Raw genomic sequence first — 21,156 nt, 5'->3', positions numbered from 1 at the left:
GTCTAATTGCCGGTTCTCTTGCCACCTGCATTCTCATGTAAAAGAATCATATATCTGAATGTTTAGCATTATATTAGCATAATCTGAAGATGAGGAAGTGGCAAAGCCATTTTTTTTTCTTGGCTTGCTTACCTCGGGAAGAGAGCTCATGAAAGGAGTGGCGTCAAACATTAATGTTGTGTTTTTGAAATTTCTCATTGCTTGTGGCTTTGCTTTGTTCCAGGAGAAGCTGCGTGGGGTCAGAGCTGGTCGACTGGCTCCTGGAACACTGTCCTTTTGTCCAGTGTAGATCTATGGCCATTGGGGTCTGGCAGCTCCTACTGGATATGGGGATTATGTCATCAGGTTAGTGTTCCTTACTTTGAAGACACAGCTGCTGTGTTGTTAAACTGCTAGACCAGACCATACTTGAACTTCTGGAGGATGTCAGAATCGGGGTGGAAACTGTTTTTGAAGGCAGATTTTTACACAATTATTTTCTAGGTAAGAATGGCCGATCATGTTTGATTCATTTGCTTTCCCCACACCTTCTGTGGAAATGATTAGTTACTTGTTAATCACAGACTTACACCTGTAAAAGTCTCTGCCTTTCTCCCTATCTACTTTGCTCATAAACTCTTTTTTTTTCATTTCCACATTTTATTTTTTATTGGATATCTTTAAATTTACATTTCAAGTCTTTTCCCCTTTCCAAGTCTTCCCTTCAGAACTCCCCATCCCATTCCCCTCCCCTTGCCTCTATGAGGGTGCTCCTCCACCCACCCACCCACCCACCCACCCACCCACTCACTCCCATCTTCCCTCCCCGGCATTTCCCTACACTGGGGCAGCTCATAAACTTTTTTGCCATTGATATCTTTGGTAGCTTCAAATGAATGATTTATCATGATGTATCTAATGATCGGAAACTGATTTACAAGTGGTATGTGTACGCCGTCTTAATTAAATAATCATGAACATGTAGATATGTGAGCTGTGAATATTAGCTGTTCAAATGGGCCAGAAAATGATGTTTAACTAGAAGGTAAGACAGATGGCGATCTCTCTCTTCTCGGTTGAACTCAGGGAACTGAAGGAGCAGAAACCAAACTGGTTTTGTTTATCTCGATCTCTCAGGTTCTCGTTAGTACTGAGAAGCCCTGGTTTCTAAAGATGATAAATATTGAAGTCAATTCCCGATATTGATGTGAAAGAATGATACAGAGGGGACTTGGTTATAATCATCTTAGTTACTAATACCTAGCACCTAATACTCTTATCTAAGAAGTCAATTAACCATTTTTGAGGAGGAGAGCTTTTATTGGCCCATTGGCTAGCATTGGGTTTTTGGTTAGCCACACATTTTTTTGTTTTTTTTTTTGTTTGTTTGTTTGTTTTGTTTTTTTTGTTTTTTTGGTTTTTTTTAATCTTTTTTTTTTCTTTTTTTTATTAGATATTTTATTTACACTTCAGATGCCATCCCCTTTCCCCATCCCCCCCCCCTTAGAAAACCCCTATCCCATGCCCCCTTTTCCTTTTTGCATTTATACATTTTTTTTTAAATAATGTTAATCATAAGCGTTATAAGTTTGGAATTGTTCAATCAGAGGTGTAACCCACTGACTGACCTAGATATAACAACTATCTTTGACTGGTGGAGATACATGAATATCTGCCTCCCTGTCTCCCCCCTCTTTCTCTCTTTCATCACCTAGCTTCTCCTATCCTTCTTCTCCTCCTCTTCTTACTCCTTTTCTTCCTCTCAGTACTCCTCCTACCTTAGCTCCTCCTACACATCACCCTTCCTGTTAAAATAAAACTTTTCTCTCAAAATACAATTAGAGCATAATTATGCCAATTTGTACCAGTGAGGTACAAGATAGTCTTAATACCCAGTCCATCATTTTGTTGACTAACAAGCACCTCTGTCATCTATCCTAACTAAAACATTTAGTTCTGAACCTGGCTTTAGGATGAATGTCAGTTGCCGACCATCCACTCAAATCTTTTCTCTTACGGTAAATAGCTATAAGTTTTCAACCCCGTCAGAAATCCAGAATGACTGAGTTAACTATAATTGTGGGAAGCACAAATCATAGCTTCTAAAACTTAGCCAATTTATAGAGACCTCTGAACACCTGAAAAGCCCCTATACTACCGAACGTTGGAGAATCAAATCTTCAGCCTTCTGGCCCAGAATCATCTGACAGACCTTGGTGATGCAGGATTATTAAGGACTGATTACTCTGTCTAGGCAGATATAATCAGTTGACTATTCTGCATGTGTGTCCTTTTCTGGACAGTAATTTGTCTGTAGATGGAGAGAGGCAATTCTTGCCTAGTGGCTGTTACCACACAACTGGAGTAACTCCAAGGATGCTCAATTTCTTCTTAGAATCCACGACAGGAAGCTGTCAGGAGCAGACAGGTCTCTAATCAATATGAACATTAATATATAAATATTTGTAGCATCAGTTCTATGGACTTCTGATGTTTTGAAAACCAACTATCCATGTAAGGTAACCTGGACTGTTTTCTGTTAACTCCTCTCAGCTATTTCTAAGTAAAATATGGAAAGCACCCTAACAATAAACTCAAAAATATGAATTTGCTATAGTCCCTTAACTCATAGGTTAACCGTCCCAAATAAGTTAAAAAAGTTAAAAAAGGGCTGGGTCTAGGCCCTGTATTCCTAAAGGTGTTATACAGGCACAATGCCCATGAGCGTATCAATATTCATCTCACTTTTATATTAATAAGGAGCTCGTACCAATGTAAACCTTAAATTTGAGATCAAAGTAAATTTTGTACCATTTAAGAATTTATAACTTCATCTTGATAATAATTATACAGATTTCTACCAGTAGGTTATGGCTATGCAGTAAGTCCTAGCTAATCCCCCCTGTTCCAACAAAACCACTACTTGTCCCTAGAAAGACAGACCATTATTAACCACATTAGTCCCCAAGCTCAGGGAATAGGGGCGCTGACTCTTTTTTAACTTCTTCAAGCTGATTAAGGGCGTTGAGATTTTAGAAGAGGGGTGGGGGGGGGGGAGAGTAAGTTGATAAGCCTCTGATGCTGTGTCTTCACTGAATCCAGATGGAATTCCAGGACATCAGAGGTTTGGGCAGGTCTGCTCAGTATGCTTTGAGTAGATACACCAAGGCTGTGTATTCTGCAATATACAATTCTCAGAACAAGTTTTAGTATCAAGAAAAAAAAAATTTCCCACCCCCAGGGGCCTGACATTTTTTTTAAAAGATGTTGGTTCTGAAGACTTCCCCCCCCCTTCTTAAAATTGGTTGTAGTATTTACATTTCAGATTTTATCCCCTTAGCCTACTTCCTCCCACCACCCAGAAACCTATCCCATCCCCCTCCTCATGCTTCTATGAGGCAGTGACCACACCTACCCCCCTCACTATCCCCTCCCCACCCTCACATCCCCCCCCCACTGTGTGTTCATTCATTCATTTTTCATTCATTTTTTTTATGGGACCAAGAAACTCCTCTCCCACCTATGTCCGACAGGGCCATCCTCCCCTACATATACCTCTGGAGTCTTGGGTCCCTCCCTATGTGTTCCCAGGCTGGTGGTTTAGACCCTGGGGGGGCAGGGGCTCTGGTTTTTTGGTATTGTTGCTTTCCACCTGGGGTCAATAACCCTTTCTGCTCCTTCAGTCCTCTCACTAAATTCTCCATTGGGAAACCCCTGATCATATCAGTGGTTAATTGTGAACATTGTCCTCTGAGTGTTTTAGTCTTTGGCTGACCTCTAAGGAGACAGCTATATCATGTTCCTCACATTATGCACTTCCAGCCATCCACAACAGTGTTTAGATTAGGTGGCTGTACATGGGGTGAATACTCAGGTGGAAAGGTCTCCTGATGGCCCCTCCTTCAGTTTCTGTTCCATGTTTTGTTTCCCTATTTGCTCCCTTGAGCATTTTTATTTCTCGTTCTAAGTAGAACTGAGGCATCCCCTCTTGGTCTTCCTTCTTCATGAGCTTCATGTGGTCTGTGGGTTGAGTCTTCGCTAATCCAAGCTTTTGGACTAACATCCGTGGAGATATGTTTGTGTAACTATCTTCTTTTGGGGTTTTTGGAAGATTACTTTCTTGCTTTTTCTAGGCTGTAGTTTCCCTCCTCTTGTTGGAATTTTCCACCCATTATTCTTTGAAGTGCTGGATTTGTGTTGAGATACTGTGTAAATTTGGATTTGTCATGGAATATTTTGGTTTCTCCATCAATAATGATTGACAGTTTTGCTGGGTATAGTAGTCTGGGTTGGCATTTGTGTTCTCTTAGGGTCTGTATGATATCGGTCCAGGATCTTCTGGCTTTTATGGTCTCTGGTGAGAAGTCTGGTGTAATTCTTATAGGTCTGCCTTTATATGTTACTTTGCCTTTTTCCCTTACTGCTTTTAGTATTTTTTCTTTGTTTTGTACATTTGATGTTTTGACTATTATATGGCGGGAAGTATTTCTTTTCTGGTCTAAACTATTTGGAGTTCTGTAAGCTTCTTGTATATTTATGGGCATCTCTTTCTTTAGGTTAGGGAAGTTTTCCTCTATAATTTTGTTGAGGATATTTACTGGTCCTTTTAGTTGGGAGTCTTCCCCCTCATCTATACCTATTATCCTTAGGTTTGGCCTTCTCATTGTGTCTTGGATTTCTTGTATATTTTGGGTTAGTAGCTTTTTGTATTTTGCATTTTCTTTGACAGTTGTGTCAATGTTTTCCATGGTATCTTCTGCACATGAGATTCTCTCTTCCATCTCTTGTATTCTGTTGGTGATACTTGTGTCTATGACTCCTGATCTTTTTTTTAGGTTTTCTATCTCCAGGGTATTGTCCCTTTGTGATTTCTTTATTGTTTCTACTTCCATTTTTAGATCCTGCATGGTTCTGTTTAATTCCTTTTCCCATTTGGTTGCATTTTCTTGCAATTCCTTAAGGGATTTTTGTGTTTCCTTGTTAAGGGTTTCTATCTGTCTACCAGTGCTCTCCTTAAGTTCTTTGAGACTGTTATTTATATCTTTCTTAAAGCCCTCTATCATCATCATGAGAAGTGATTTTAATTCTGATTCCTGCTTTTCTGGTGTGATGGGGTGTTCAGGGCTTGCTCTGATGGGGGAGCTGGGTTCTGATGATGCCATGTAACTTTGGTTTCTGTTGCTTACATTCTTGCTCTTGCCTTTTGCCATCTGGTTAACTCTAGTGCTGCCTGTATTTGCTGTCTCTGACTGAAGCCTGTCTTTCTAGTTATCTAGCTTGTGTCTGATCTCCTAGGGGTCCAGATGTCTCTGTGATCTTTTCCAGCTACACTGATTACAGTGGTACCTCTAGGATGCCTCAGGATATGGTGCCTCCAAGGTAGTAGTCCAGCTAGGTGTCTGCTGTTCTGGGTGCAGTGTCTCCTCTAGAATATCTCAGGATATGTTGTCTGAAGCTCTGAGTTCATTTGTTCCTCTGTGGATCTGGATTGAGTGGACCTTCCAGTATGTCTCAGGTGGAATCCGGGGTCCACACAACAGCAGACCTGGCAGAGGTCTGATCTAGGCCTCAGATCTGAGAACTAGTTTCTAAGACACTGTCCAAGTTAGAGCGCCTGGGATCCCTGCTTCCTCTGGGTTCTTGGATGTTGGGGGCAGAGCTGCCACCCAAGATCTGCTCAGTGCTCTGGCCCAGACCAGAAGGAACCAGTGTTCCGGGCCAGGAGTGACTTCCTGGGTCCTTTTGGTTCCCAGTTACTCCCTGTTTAGGGCGGGCCCTGCTGTCTGCTTACCTAAGATACTGCCTGAGTTCGAGTGCCTGGGATCCCTGCTTCCTCTGGGTTCTTGGATGTTGGGGGCAGAGCTGCCACCCAAGATCTGCTCAGTGCTCTGGCCTTAGCCACACATTTTATGTAAATGCCTTTTGACGGCATCTCTAGTTTTTGATTCTTTTAAAATAGGATTTCCCAATGTTGATAGTATGGACATTTTGAGTTAGACAATTCTTTGTTGTGGGGGGACTGTCCTGTACATATAGGTTAGCAACAACTGTTTCTTTTTCCTTCTCAATGCTAGTAGCATACTCTTTTATTGTGACTACCAAAAATATCTCTAGACATCACCAGTTGTCCCCTGAAGCAGGACCAAAATCACCCCCAGTTGATAGCCACTAATCTTGCTAACTGAAGCTTGCTGTCATGCTGTGTTTGTGAGCATTGCTTGCTGCCCTCTTTGAAGCGATATTGATTTGACCATCACTTGTCTGTGAAGCAGAAAACCTAGTGTATATGTGAATATATCAAAGTTCAGGCAGTGAAATTGACCAACCAGTGCATCCTTTCATTTTGATGGGGCATTTAAGCGTGAATGAAGTTCAGACATAAGAGTACAGCCTTGTCTATGGATTCTCCTTAACTATCGGACTTTTCAGTTCATTATGTGATTTATGACTCTAAACCACAATATTTTTTTTTTGTTTGTTTGCTTCTAACAGTGGACCAACATCTATACTTCCAAGATAATTACGTTTTCTACCAGTTTTCTTCGGATGAATGCAGCTACCTGTACTGTGAATTTGAAAGAGAGGAAGAGTGGCAGAAGGGAGTGAAGCTTTTGCTGGAGCTTGTGCATCTCATCCCTGCGAGAGCTGGCATCTGTGACCTGTGAGTAGGTGCTGTTAGGTACCACTGTAGACTGTTCTTTCTTAGAGAAGGTGTCCTGTGTCCTGGGACTGTGCTCTGTGCCTGCAGATCCCCACCTTGTTTGAGTGGTAGGAATACTATTTCTAAGTTAAGAGAGGCAAGACACACTGCTGAACATTCATTCTGGTTCCTACATGGCTCCATTGCTATTCCGATCCTAGGCATGCTTGTTCTACCAGCTGCACCACGATGCTTCTAACTCTCTGCTCAATGAGTAGATAATCTAAATTAGCTATAAACATATGATGGGGCTGCAGTTGGAATGAAATAATAAGTCACATCTTATGCACTGTCCAAGTCGTGACTGTGCTAAGAAGGAGCTCAACAGACATTTCTGAAAATAATCTTGAAGCCATGTTTGGCAAATCAGAACACATGAATCATTATCACCTGAAGAGAGTGAATCACTGGATGGTTAAAATTAATTAGCAGAGGCTTCCTTGAGTCATGGTATGGGGATTATGACATGCCTTGTTTATCCTTGGCAATAGTGAAGAGCTTATTTCAGAAAGGAATTGCAGATTGAAATGTCAGCTGAAATGTCACTTATAGATGGAGTTCTTCAGGTGTCAGAATGCTGCCCCATACTGTTGACTCTTAAGACAAGTGAATTGCCCTTACTTCTCAGGTAGAGACTATGGCTTCCAAGAGATGCACTCCTCCAACCATAGCAAACATAACTTTCTCTTATTAGCTAAAAGTGACACCGTTGAATAGTTAATTTAGTGATTTCGTAAAGGAAAATTTTATACTAATGGTGCATTTCTGATAGGAAGGTTGGATGTCGAGTGTACATTTCATGTCAGGCATGGCAATAAAAGAATGCCTTGCAGCTTTTGTCTCACCTCAGAAAGATTCTTTAAGACAGCTACTGCTAATTTCCATTCTGTAAGTGAGGAAACTGAGAGACCGAAGCCAAGTGACCTGACCAAGGGTTGAATTTACATTGGCCTAGCTTTATTAACTCAGCTTTTTACACCGGCTGTGATGTGTTCTCAGAAGTTAGGGGATAATCCCAGCATCCCCTTCTGAGAGTCATCAGCACAAGTTCTGGAAGCGTTAGAGGACTCTGATTATGGATTCATCCTCACCGCTGTTGGCCGAGGGCTGTGCAGTAGGAGTGTAGATTCCAGTGGCACTGAATTATGGCGACACAGAGTGCCCTTTATTTAATATGTTCTTTGTAGAGGTCAAATGTATTTCAGAGAGGTCAAGGTACATTTCAGCAAATTCCAAGGCGCTCTCTAAAATGGGATGGCATAGCTTTTTAATCAGACACAGCCATGGTGACTGACATTAACCCCGAAGGACTACTATTCTCTGATAGGGTTCTTCTACCATTGCCCGTCTTTTACACATAGTAGAGGTGTAGAAATCCCTGGGTATGCTCATATTAAGGAGGGAGGCAGGAGGGTAGTGAATAGTCTTGCAGGCAGTCATGGTTTGATCTCCCACTCCTCCCCCAGATAGCAAGTTAGAATGCTAGTGGTTGAGATATCCTTGTGTTGAGTAATTCCTGAGCCTGCTCTAATTTTTAAGAAGTGCCAGTTATTTTTAAAAATTCAAGCCTTAATATCAATTCCAGATGGCTCCCAATCTTCTGTCATTGATTACTATGGATACAAATAGCAGGTCCTGGGTTGAGAACGGACTGTAGAATGTCACATTCATCAGTAAGTTCCATCCATTTGGCATGAGGAGTATTTGGTCACAGTCACTTGCTGGTACAAATGGTCACTGGAGACCCGGGGACCTGCTTATTCCTATACAAGTACCATGCATAAGAGAATAAAGTTACTAAACCACAATTTTCTTCTGGAGAGAGAAGCTATACCCTCCCTGTATTAGAGGTATGAGCCAACTTCTGTGCAGCAGTAGCCTGTTTGTTCTTAGATTATTGCTTCTGCACTATCCCACTGGGAATAAAGGATGGTCAGAGAAAATATGTTCAGGGACGTTGTTCTCTTTCACTGGAATTGCACAGCCTCCCCTGGTTCCTGCTCATACTTTCATCGTAACTCTGACTTTGACCTGGAAATCTCCATTGTTGTTTCGGTCTTTAGCCCACACTGGTTATCCTCCCTGCTAGAGCTATGCTCTGCTTCCCGTTCCCCCCCCCCCCCCCGTTAAGTTCTGCCCAACCCTCAAGGGGGAGCCCATGTCCTACCTTTCCTGTGAAGTTTCCCTGATGTCCTTGGACTGTCTTAGACTTGCGGCTGGTAAATCACGGCTATTAATGTTGGTAATTTTAAAAGGAAAATCCGTTCTTCTGCGTCTCTCTTAGCTTTATGTTCTTTCACTCTTACGACTTCTAACTGAAATGCCCTCTGAAGTCTTTTTGATTCTTGTTTTCCATTTATGAGCTAAAAATTCCATCCTGTGGTGCTTTAATAACCGTTTTGATATTTGAAAGCTATTAAGCTCTACCTACGCAGTTTCACATTAGGTCCCCTAATTTGCCATCCTTTCTAAATGGCTTTAAAATGATGCCAGAGAACCACTTAATGCCCCTGTATAAACACAAATCTGTTCTGTACAAATGTATTTTTAAAGAGGAAAAAAAAATAATAAAGGGGATTTTGTAATTTAAAAAAAATAATGTCGTCTACAGTGTCCACAGCAGGAAAAGAGATGGCACTGTGTGAACTTGCTGCCTCGTTTGAGGAAACAAATGTCTGACTCTCTGTGAAATAGTTTTTACTCCCCCCAAAAGAGATAATTTGAAAGGATTGAGTTGGTCGTCAGGGTATATAGTCTCAGGGAAAGAGACCTAATTCAGACAGAAGCCCAAATTAACCAAATTAAGTTATCAGGAATGAACTTCTTCCTGCCGATTTTTTTTTTTTTTTTTAAACTATGGAGGAGAGGAGAGTGAATGAAGTTTGAGAAATTTACAGTAGCAAGAAAGACAGCCTAGTAATTCATCAGGACCTGTACGATGGGTTTTCCTGATAAGAGATAAGAACCTGATTGAGAGTCGATGCTTTTCAAAGCCAAGCCCAGCTCAGCTGCAGTATGTTGCCTCTCTGCTCGCAAGGGTGAAGAGCCTAGGCTCCAGTCTGTTGACCTTTGAATACATAAAACCATAGCCTTCCAGTCAGAGGCAGGTAACATTTATGCTACTGAAAAACTTGTTGAGGATTTCAAATGCTCAGCTCAGGATGCAGAAAGTATGGAAAGAAAACATAGTGTTTTGTGGTTTTTTGCTAAGGGACCTGCTGCTGTCTGTTATCCATGCGAACACGCATCATCCTATTGGGTACCTGGGGAGTTTTAAACCTTTGGTCTAATTCAGTAAAGTTATTCAAATTTGGTGTCTTTCTTTCCCTGTTCTTCCACAGGACGCCCTGTGGGATATGGTGGGTAGCTAGCATGGAACCACTTTGAGGAGATGAAGTCTTTCCTGTCTGAGAGGAGGCTTTCTCCACTTAAAACTTCCTTGTAATGACTGCAAGCCTACTTACTGTGTTGCCAAATAGAGCAGTTGAGTTTCAGTCCTGGTTATCCTGGACAGGTGGGCAGCTTTGACCCTGTGACTCCTACTGTTTTGAAAGCAGCCTTTTCACACACTTCCTGGGACAGAATCGTTGGCTCTGCCATCTTACTGGATACACTGTTTCTTCTCTAGCTGTATGGACTTTGTGTTCCAAGGGCTGCCCGGTTCAGGGCCTTGCTTGACCCTAAGGAGATGCCTTCTAAAGACCAGTCAGTTCATGGGGCTAGTAAAGAACTTGCCTGTGCAAGACCTTTTCATATGTGGACCAATCAATGTAAACTCTGCAGTCCAGTCTCCTCTTTTGGGCTTGGGCTTTCCGCCTGCCCTGAGCACAGCAGGCCTAGGGTACCAGGCAAATGTGGATAACCCTGTTCCCCAGAGTCAGGTAAAACTATTCTAACTAGCCTTCCTGCAGCCTGTTTAATCCTGCCTCACTGATACCACCTATGGGAAACATGGAAAAAGGTTCTTGTCTGTGTCCTCTGCCTTGCTGATTGTGGAGCTTCCCCTTGTAGCTCCTTGGTGTGACATGTCTCTTTCTCTTGGGAACTGTAGCAAACTGTCATTTCATTGTTTTTCAAATCTTCTGGCCTCTGATCATTCAGGTTGGCCATGCCTGAATAATAGCAAAACGAACTTTTAAAACTCTGAGCTCTAACCACAAAGTGTTCTGAGTTGAGTCTTTTGTCTCTTTGTCTCTGCTTTTTCTACTTCCACCCATGTATTCAACATCACCTCTAGAGCAGTGACTTCCAAAACCCAAGCCCCTGTGCTACCTAAGTACCCTGTGTAACATCAATGCCTACCTGCTAAGCTACCCTTCCTGCTCCCTCACTCCCCTACCCTGCCACTCACTCTCCTACCCTGCCCCTCATCAACCTACCCTGCCCCCTCACCCTTCTACCCTGCCCCTCACTCCCCTACCCTGCCCCCTCACTCTCCTACCCTGCCCCCTCACCCTTCTACCCTGCCCCTCACTCTCCTGCCCTGCCCCTCACTCCCCTACCCTGCCCATCACTCCCCTACCCTGCCCCTCACTCTCCTGCCCTGCCCCTCACTCCCTTACCCTGCCCCTCACTCCCCTACCCTGCCCCTCACTCTCCTACCCTGCCCCTCACTCCCCTACCCTGCCCTCTCCTACCCTGCCCCTCACTCTCCTGCCCTGCCTCTCACTCTCCTGCCCTGCCCCTCACTCCTCTACCCTGCCCCCTCACTCTCCTACCCTGCCCCTCACTCTCCTGCCCTGCCCCTCACTCCCCTACCTTGCCCCTCATCAACCTACCCTGCCCCCTCACCCTTCTACCCTGCCCCTCACCCTTCTACCCTGCCCCTCACTCCCCTACCCTGCCCCTCACTCCCCTACCCTGCCCCCTTACTCTCCTATCCTGGCCCCACACTCTCCTACCTGCCCCATCACTCCCCTACCCTGCCCCTCACTCCCCTACCCTGCCCCCTCACTCTCCTACCCTGGCCCCACACTCTCCTACCTGCCCCCTCACTCTCCCACCCTGCCCCCTCACCCTTCTACCCTGCCCCTCACTCCCCTACCCTGCCCCCTCACTCTCCTACCCTGGCCCCACACTCTCCTACCTGCCCCATCACTCCCCTACCCTGCCATAGTATCTCTCTGACACACATAAGCAACACAGGAAACTCTCATTCCTGCTTAGTATATGCTTCACAGCTGTGACCTGGGGGTTCAAGTTCAGCTCTGCCATTCATTCCTGTCCCATACCTGCCCCTTGTACTTATGACTTATTCTAATTAGATTTTCAGGACACTTGGAGAGGAAAAAATACTGCCTGGGTAAACAAATACTTTTTGAATAGTAAATTCTTTTATGATTGTACTGGCATGTTTTGTACATGGGTCATAGGTGAAGAAACTTCCCATTTATCTCTTTAGATGGTTATCAGATGAGACAGGTCTTAGTCTTTGTCATTTCTCATGACTCCTACAGCCATGGAGGGGGTGAGTCCCCCAAAATCTCGGTTGTTTATAGACAGGTTTATTCAGCTGTGGGAATAGATGGCTCATCGTGAGACCGCATTGGTATCTGAGAGCATTACAGGGGTTGTAGGAAAATTTGACCCTTTGTGGCTGCTGTACTAGCATTTGAAATAGAAGTATATACTTATCTTCAGATCCCCAAAATAAACTGTGAAAAAGAGGCCCAAGGATACCTGATTTGATTCAGCTTCAGATTGGCGTCATCAGTGTGTGCTTTGGGCCCAGGGAGGCCATGACAGCCACAGTTTATTGCTGCTCAGAAAATTTCTTCTGTCAGCATAACTAGCTGGCTGACGACAGAAACGTAGTCTCTGAAGAAGTCAGCTTGTTATTCATTATATTTTTTAAAAAATCTCTTTCCTGTCTTACTTTCTTTTCCCATAGGTATTTGCTTTGTTAAATGAACAGTCCTTCCCCCCATATCAGAGTTCCATGTGTGGGACCGGAAGACTGAGGCTTCACTGTTAGAGGAGCAAGTTGTGAGGATCTGTTGGGTACTGTGTGTGTTTGTGTGTGTGTGTGTGTGTGTGTGTGTGTGTGTGTGTGTGTGTATGCATGTGAATTTGTGTTGTGTGTGTATGTGTGTATGTGTGTATGTGTGTGTGGTGTGTATATGTATGTGACTTTGTGTTGTATGTATGCATGTGTGTATGTATGTGTATGTATGTGAATTTGTGTTGTGTGTATGTGGTGTGTGTATGTATGTGAATTTGTGGTGTGTGTATGTGTGTGTGCGTGTATGTATGTGCAAGTGAGTGGTGATACTAATAACCACAGACTTTGTAGAGATCAAACAGTGATGCCGTCTCCCTCAAACAGATTCAGCCTTTATTAGTTATATGCTTTTCAACGAAGGATGGTTTTCACCTTATCTGTGTGAGACAGGAAGCCATGTAAGGTTTTTTGACCACAGGAAGGCTGTTCTAGTTTGCTTTCTGCTGAGATAAAAACACTCTGGCCCCAAGCAACTTGGAAGGAAAAGGTTTGGCTTATACTTCCAGTTCGCATCTATCACTGAGGGAAGGCAGGGCAGGAAATCAAGCAGGGGCGAGAGCAGAAAGCATTGAAGAAGGCTGTACCAACCAGCTTCCTCTGCAGCTCACTTTGATAGCTTTCTTATACACTAGTCCAGTCTGGTGACGATGCAGCTGGACCATCCAACATCAATCTTCAGTCGAGACGGTGTCTCAAAGCACGACCACTGGTCAGTCTGACCTGTGACTTCAGGTTCCCTCTTCCCGTGTGACTCTAGGCATAGAGGACAAAGGCCATGCTTTAACTTACATGTTTCCAGGGCCACCTTGGCTTCATGGCTGGGATTACAGCAGTCATGATCAACATTGTAAGAAGTAGGAAGGATGCCCCGAAGGAAGATGGTATATAACCAGAGACAATGTAGTGCTGCCATCAGTTAAGATGGGGAACACTGTGGGGAGCAAATTGTTCTATGGGGTGGTATGTGTGTGTGCACACGCACATGTGTGTGTATGTGTCATGTGTGTGCACACATGTGTGTATGTGTGTCCTGTGTATGTGCATGCATGTGTGCATATATGTGTATATATATGTGTGTGTTGTGTGTATGTGTCTTGTGTTCATGTGTGTATGTATGTACATGTGTGTGTATGTTGAGTGTGTTCATGTGTGTATGTGTATTGTGTGTACATGTATCTTGTGTGCGTGTATGTGCATGTATGTGTTGTATGCGTGTGCATTGTGTGTGTGCACGAGTGTGTATGTGTGTATATGTGTTTGTCATGTGTGTGCATGCATATGTACGAATATGTGTCATATGTGTGAATGCATGTGTTTACATGTGTGTGTGTATCGTGTGCATGCATGTGTATGTGTGTATGCATGTGTGTATGTGTGTGCCTTGTGTGTGTGTGTGCATGTGGGTGTATGTATGCATGCACATGTGTGTGTTCACATGCCCAATGTGTGAGTATGTGTGTATATCTTGTGTGCATGTGTGAACATGTATGTGTATATGTGTGTGTGCACATGTGTGCGTATTTGTGTCTTTTGTAGGCATGGGTACAATTTGCTGGTTATAGGGTCAAGGGACAAGGAAAACACACTTTACCATCCCTGCATCCACATGGTAGAACTCTAAGGTATTAATTAGATTCCCCAGGCTTTTCAAAGCCTCTGCCTCTGGAGCTCAGTGCATTCCCTTGGAGAACTACTTGCTCTGCTTCTGTTGGAAAGCAGAGTCCTTGCTTCATCCCTGGAAATCCTAAAGGGAACACTTGCTGGACCAGAGCTTCCTGCAGCCACAATACTCCGCCAGGGATCGCTCTTTCTAGGGCTCTTCCCAGTCCTTTAAGGTGCCTTCCACCCAGGCTCTCTTTGTTTCTGTTCAGTAATGACTGCCAAACCAGAATCTCAGCTTCTCTCCCTTTTCCTTTTTCTCCCTCTCTTGTTCACAGAGTGGCATAGCCTGTTCCAGTAATAGTGGAAAATATGCAGGCAGTGCACTTGCAACCTTTCTGCCTTATCTACGTTTTTTTCTATTTAATCTCATGGTGAAAACTTGTTTTTTCCTGAGTTGCTCTGTTGTGTATTTGCATATGTAAAATAAGAATTTGTCCATATTTTATAAAATTCATTAGCCATATTAAGCAAACATTATCATTCTGGCACTTTATTAAAGAGCTGAGCAGGGTGTTAAGTTCCAAGTGGCCACAGTGGGGTGTTGAGAGCAAAGTAAGGGAACACTGTCTTCTGCTGCTTTCCTGTTTTGTTTTTGTTTTTCCTAGCTCCCCCCACTGTTTGTCTGTGATCACTAGCCCTGCTGCCCTGAGCTTCCTCAGGCTTCCTGAGATGTACAGAAATTTTTGGTGCAGGGAGTTGGGGAGCCCCTTAGCAAGGAAGGAAAGTTACTTTTAAACTTAACTGCTCTCAGCAGGAAGTAAGGCTACTCTGGGTGGCATCTAGGAATCTGGATTTTAGAAAGGAAATCTTGGTGTCTGTAGGAGATAGAACAGGACAGAGAGACCAGAGTCAGTCAGATGGGTTAAATGTGGCTATGGTTATGTATTTCAGTGCAGTTGAGGGCCTGAACTAAAGGAAGCAGAACCACAAGAAGGAACATGAAAGGGTGATTGACAGCTGGACAGCCATAGTGGGTGCAGGGAGGATGGATAGTCACAGGGTGCCAGAACACTGAGAAGGGAGCAGGAAAAAGAAAGCAACGTGTTAATATAATTACCTATGATTCCCATGTGTGAGCGGTTACTGTGTGAGGTTCCTGGAATCGCCACCCAGTGCCACTGGGAATGCAGGTGGAGAAACGAGGCATGCTGGTCAGGGTTCTGAAACTAGAGGCCTGAGGGTTCTAGATGTTAATCAGTAAAAACTATGTTGACTGAGGAGGTAAAGTTAGCTGCAGGTTACAGCCAATCCCAATGAGAGCATCACACTGCCTCACCTGAATTATCTTCAGAAATGTTTTTGCCAGGCTATGTTTAGTGCTGGGAGTATGGTGGAAGATAGCTTTACTTCTGAGCAGGGTTGGAATTAGTTTTCAGTAAGGCAATGATAGCTCAGAAGCTGCTCATGAGATAACCATCACCAGACATAAACACATGAGCATCCCTTGGAATCACAGCTCCTCTCCGCAGCCTTTTAAAAACAGATTCACAGTCAAGACTACTGCAAACTGCCTCGTGCCTGCTACCTAAACTTTCAGGTGTTGTTTGTGATATATTACTTAAGGCAGCTGTAGAGACACAGAAGGTGCAACGAAAGAGCCGTGAGTGCCGTGTGTGACCTTATGCGGGACGATGTTTATTCATCACGAGGGGGAAATTTTATCAGTCATTTGTACAGAAAGTGCAATATGGCCGCTTATAGAGAGGAAATGGCTTCCACACCTTAGTCCCTCCCTTCAGGAACTGCTTAGGTTTGACCGCAAAGGATGCTGGGACTTGTAGTCGTTTTTAAATAAGGAACCTACTGGTTTGAGGCTGAGAAGCCTAGAAAGGCACAGCAGTCAATGTTGTGCTGCAGAGATTGATAGATGCAGGCACATAAGTTCGGTGCTGTGCTCTGTGGTATATGTGGTTCTTAATTTCCTTTCAGATCCTTTTGCTTCAGTTTACTGATCCAAATTATATAAGCCAAATTCAAAGGCAGTGGCTTGTATTCCTTCCTCGGATTTGGAGGTTTTATATATTTCTTTCTGCACGTGATCTTAGCCAAAAGGCCGAGAAGCGATGTGATTTTCTTTCTGAAAAGTAGTTGAGTAACCATTTATAGAATCAAGCAACTAATGCCCAAATTGGTCAACTAGCTCATCCCTTCTTACAAAGTTGGAGCTCCATTCTGTGGACAGCCAGGAACCAGCCTCCTGTCTTTAGGAGAGTACTCCAGCTGGCTCACCTCAGTTACATGAGAGAGGAATCAATCACTGGACAATATTTCAGATATTTTGCTTTACAGATCAGTCACCGAGAATCTCTCAACCACAGGCTGTGCTGAAAGGGATTGCTTATAGAAATAGATTTAGCGTGCTATTTTATATATTAATTTAGCATTCATTTCTTGTTTTCTTTGGCCAAACCAGAAAGAAATTATAAGACATTTTAAGTATAAAATTTGTTTTTGTATATTTGTGAAAATAATACAGGTGATTTTTTTTTCTGAAAGAAAATGACCTTGTATTACTATGTCTTGTTTATTACTTGACATTTGCATAACTTCTTTTTCTCCTCACTCTGTCTGTGATTTCCTGAAAAATCAGAGTTCCTTCTTTCTTTTCTTGTTTTTTTTTTTTTTTAATTTTATATAATAATTTCCACCATGGGATTAGGCCTAAAATATACTATTTCACAGTGAATTTGCTTGGGCTGAAACTCCAGTGCAGTGGAAAATTCACATTTCATAGCTTCACGGTTTTATTTAGATTCGGGGGGACTTGGTGTTTAACCACCTTACGTTCATATCCACATTTTTTAATGACCATATCTGTAGATCAGGTATGCCAGGTTATCCTGTGATATCATCTGGGGAGCAGCACTAGGTCTACTTACCTCAGCTGGCCTGTTAGGAATAGCTACTGGATAACGGATTCTAAAGACCTGGCTGGTAAAGGCTTGTGTCTCTTTGGCTCTGCCAACACGGTGTCACTTGCATAGTTTCATTCATGACCTAATGACAATTGACAGTGTCTTTTTTTGTTTTCTGTTTTTTTGTGCCTCTTATTTTCTAAATTTGGTAGGTTTGAGCAACCAGTGCTAAGGAGTAATTTGCTGTTTGTTTTTTTTTTTCAAAGGTCTCACCAGAAAGCGGAAGACTCGGAAGAAAGCAGCGATGAAATTCTTGCTCGGCTAACGTCTGCGGTAAGACAGTCACCCTACGAGAGGGGAGAAACAATGAGAGCAGGTCAGAGGAGGAGGCGGTTTGGGTACAGCTGCTTATTGTTGAGAAAGGCCCGTTGCAAGGTACCACCAGCCAAGGGGCTTAAGTGGGCCCTGCTGTAGCCTCCCAGTGATGTCACAGACTTCTGTGGAAGGTTATGCAGCCTTCATGTCATGCCAGTAGCTCCTGGGCTTTGAAATCCAGTGTGACTTAACCTGCTACACAAGAAGGGAAAATACTCTGTTTCTTTAGTCAGAAGAAAGAATCATGACAGGCAACAAAAGGTGATGACACTGGTTTTTAATGTGGCATTACAACATTGTCATTGTATTTTGTTAGGCCATTGAAAAGAAAGGTTAGTGGCTTCGCTTGGTGAAGGAGGGCAGTTCGTGGATTTGTTGTGAAAGCTGATGTCAATGTTAGATTTAATTACTAAAGTTAGTTTATTGATGCTTGATTGATTGGTTGGTTGATTGATTTGAGACAGGGTCTCATTGTTTTTTTGGCTGGCCCAAAGCTCACTGTGTAGACAAGGTGGCCTTGAACTCACAGTTCTGCTTCCAGAGTAAAGAGGTTAGAGGTAGGCGTCACCTTGCTTGGCCCTGTGGGCGCCAATCCTTAAGCTCATTTTTGATAGTCTCTAGAAATCCTAGATATTGGTATTTAAATCTTTAAACATTTGGCTTGGCAGTTTCCGAGAAGCTTTTCTAACTTTCCTTGAGATTCTTTGTGCTACGTCAATTCCATGGTCCTAGTTTGCTTCTCTTGCTTTGACCAACACCATGACCAAATACAACTTGGGGAGGAAAGTGTTTAAGAGTTTATTTTAAGCTTATACTTTATAGTCCCTCATCAGGGAAGCCAGGCAGGAGCTCAAGGTGGGAACCTGGTAGGAACTGAAGCAGAGAGCACAGAGGAACACTGACTTGCTCCACCTGGCTCATGTTCAAACGGATTTCTTATAAAGCCTAGGCCCTGCACAGGGCTGGCACTACCCATAGTGGGCGAGGTCTTTGTACCTAAATTCACAATCAAGACAACGACCCACAGACATGCTACAGGCAAATCTTTTGGAAACAATTCCCCACTTGAGGTACTTGCTTTCCAAGTATGTCAAGTTGATAACCAAGATTAGCCCTGACACCCCTTAATAAAATGCTAATTGAAGAAAATCCTGCTTGATTGATTGGGATGTATGTGAATGGAACTGTCTACATAGAATGTGACAACACCAGGTGTCCACCTGGACACAGCTTGGAGGATACATGCTTTTTTATTACTCTGGAATAAATTTAAAAAAGTAATTTTGGACTTAATATGGTAAGCTTTGATACAGAACCTCACATGAAAGGGAATCCTGACAGTGTGTTAGGAAAATACTTAACCACACACTTCTCAGTTAAAATATGGAACAAAAGGGAATGCCTGTTTTATACAAAATAGTAATTACTATCTAAAAACCAACTCTAAGTCTGATGCTGTGTTAAATATACCATCCGTGCATGTGTGTACATGTTCTACTAAGATGCCCAACAACACTGTGAAGTAGCTGGCACAATTTCTCTTTTATAAGTAGGAAAGCTAGTAGAGGTTAGTTAACTCCACTGAGCTAAAAAGAAACAGAAGTAGAATTTCTCTTTTCAGTTCTGTGGGAGAAAAGAGGCTGTTTTAAGGAGCCTCTTTTGTTAGGTATCAATTAAAATTGTAAGGTATCAATTTCTCAATAGCTTCTTTTTCTGTCTGTTGTCTAGTGGTTGAATATGAATGGTCTCCATAGGCTCATCTATTTGAATGTTTGATTATTAAGGCGTGGCACTACTTGGGAGGGATGAGGAGATTTGGCCTTGTTGGAGGAAGTGTGTCACTGGGAGTGAGCTTTCAAGTTTGAGAAGCCCAAGCCAGACCTAGTCTCTCTCTCTTTGTGCTGCCTATGGATCCAGATATAGAACGCTCAGCTCCTCCAGCGCCATGTCTGCTTGCATGTCACCATGCTCCCTGCCATTATGAGAATGAACTGTGAGCCGACTCAGTTAAATGCTTTTCCTTTTTAAGAGTTGTCACGGCCATGGTGTCTCTTCACAGCAGTAGGACACTGAGTAAGACACCATGGTGTCTCTTCACAGCAGTAGGACACTGAGTAAGACAGTGTCCAAGGCTGTGGAGAAGCTCACTTCCCATTGGCTACAATCTGTTCTCCCATCTTTCATCCTTTCCTATAAAATGTCTTGTTCTCATGCTTCCTCCATTTGGGATCTTACTTTATGGATAAAGTGATCTAAATTTACCACTGTGGACTAGATCCTGGTTTCTCATGGGTCTCAGTCTGACTTCTCTCCTAACCCTTCTTTCCCACACAGTTCTCTTGGGTAATACTTGTTAGAGAGCTAGCAGGTGTCAGGTCCAATGAGAACCATTGTGTTGTCAGGCAAAGTAAAACCTGACATCCTGTGAAAGTCCAAGGCTGCTTCTTGCCCCCATATTTCCCCTATGCTTGTGTACAGAGCCTCTTTCCTTTGCCATCTTTTATGGGACTCTCTATTCCCTTGGTTGGTATATTATTTAGTTATTTATTTGGCATTTGTATGTATGTATACCTAAGCATTTCTTTAATCTCTCTTTGATAACTCAACAATATGGATTTGAGATGTTGGGGAGACCCCCTTTCTCAGTGGTTCCTGAGCAGAGTGGTAATGTGTGGCTTTGGCTGGTGTCATAATTACTGTTTATTTTTGTTTGTTTGGTGACATCGTCAGTCCAACAGTGATCACTTAAGTTTTGTTGTTGTTTGTTTGTTTGTTTGTTTTTCAGAAATTTCACTCTGGTACTGTTTCATGAAGCAGCTAAAGCACAAGGTTTGGATTAGCTGGGTCTTTAAGAAGGTAGCATAGTAGAGGCCTGTTCAGCATGTAAGCCAAACCAGCCATGCTTAGAAGTAATCATCACCAGCAGGAGTGGAGAGTGTAGGGAGTTTGTCATATTGAGTTCATGATAAACATCATGTGATCATTTTTAAACGCTTTGAGCAATGACTTTAAAATGTAAACACTTCATTTCCACTTATTCCCTTCCTTTCCGAGGAATGTTGTTAATCTCCTTCTGTTCTTATCTCACTGTCCTGAGTAGGCTTGTCTATTCAGAGAAAAACTCAGTCCCCTCCATACCCCTGAATGACTAAGCTTCTGTCTAGCTGACTCTGGATCATACACATCAAGTATGGGAAATGTAAAATTTCTATTTGGAATCCTCAGTTCTCCGGTTCTTTCAGTGGTGCAAAGAGATACTATGTAATTTGGAGAAGGGCCAGATAGATTGAGCTTTGAGAGGAGGTATCAAGTGAGAACCACAATGTTTGATCTGCGTTCAAGTAATATTAGCAGCAGTGGAGCTGGGGTATAGCCAGGGGTGGTGGGCTGGGGCATACACAGCTCAGGGGTGGAGGCTAGGCACATTTCTGGTGGTATTTGTATTTTCTAAAGAGCCACAGGGCTTGTTTCCTCTGTGTGTCAGTACTGCCTTTATCCTGCTTGAATATGCAGAGGCCACTGGGCTGTGGACTGAAGACCTCTGGGGTCACTTGGAGAGAGAGAGGCACAGTTTCTTCAGTTTC

The 21,156-nt window shown here is 43.1% G+C and overlaps 1 protein-coding gene across 1 annotated transcript in view; it reads left to right on the top strand.

Moving 5' to 3' along the window:
* The window catches only part of Rapgef5 (Rap guanine nucleotide exchange factor 5), a 236,612-nt gene that overhangs the window by 45,631 nt on the left and 169,825 nt on the right, over window positions 1-21,156 (top strand). The window contains exons 4-6 of the mRNA XM_076920935.1: window positions 224-345; window positions 6,472-6,640; window positions 17,464-17,530. Coding sequence (XP_076777050.1) covers window positions 224-345; window positions 6,472-6,640; window positions 17,464-17,530 — 358 coding nt within the window. The remainder of the gene's footprint in view (window positions 1-223; window positions 346-6,471; window positions 6,641-17,463; window positions 17,531-21,156) is intronic.

This window comes from Arvicanthis niloticus, chromosome 23 (genome assembly GCF_011762505.2).
Source record: "Arvicanthis niloticus isolate mArvNil1 chromosome 23, mArvNil1.pat.X, whole genome shotgun sequence".
Classification (NCBI taxonomy): Eukaryota; Metazoa; Chordata; class Mammalia; order Rodentia; family Muridae; genus Arvicanthis; species Arvicanthis niloticus.
The sequence above is the reverse complement of the archived record's forward strand: the minus strand, read 5'-3'. Positions and strand labels throughout refer to the sequence as shown.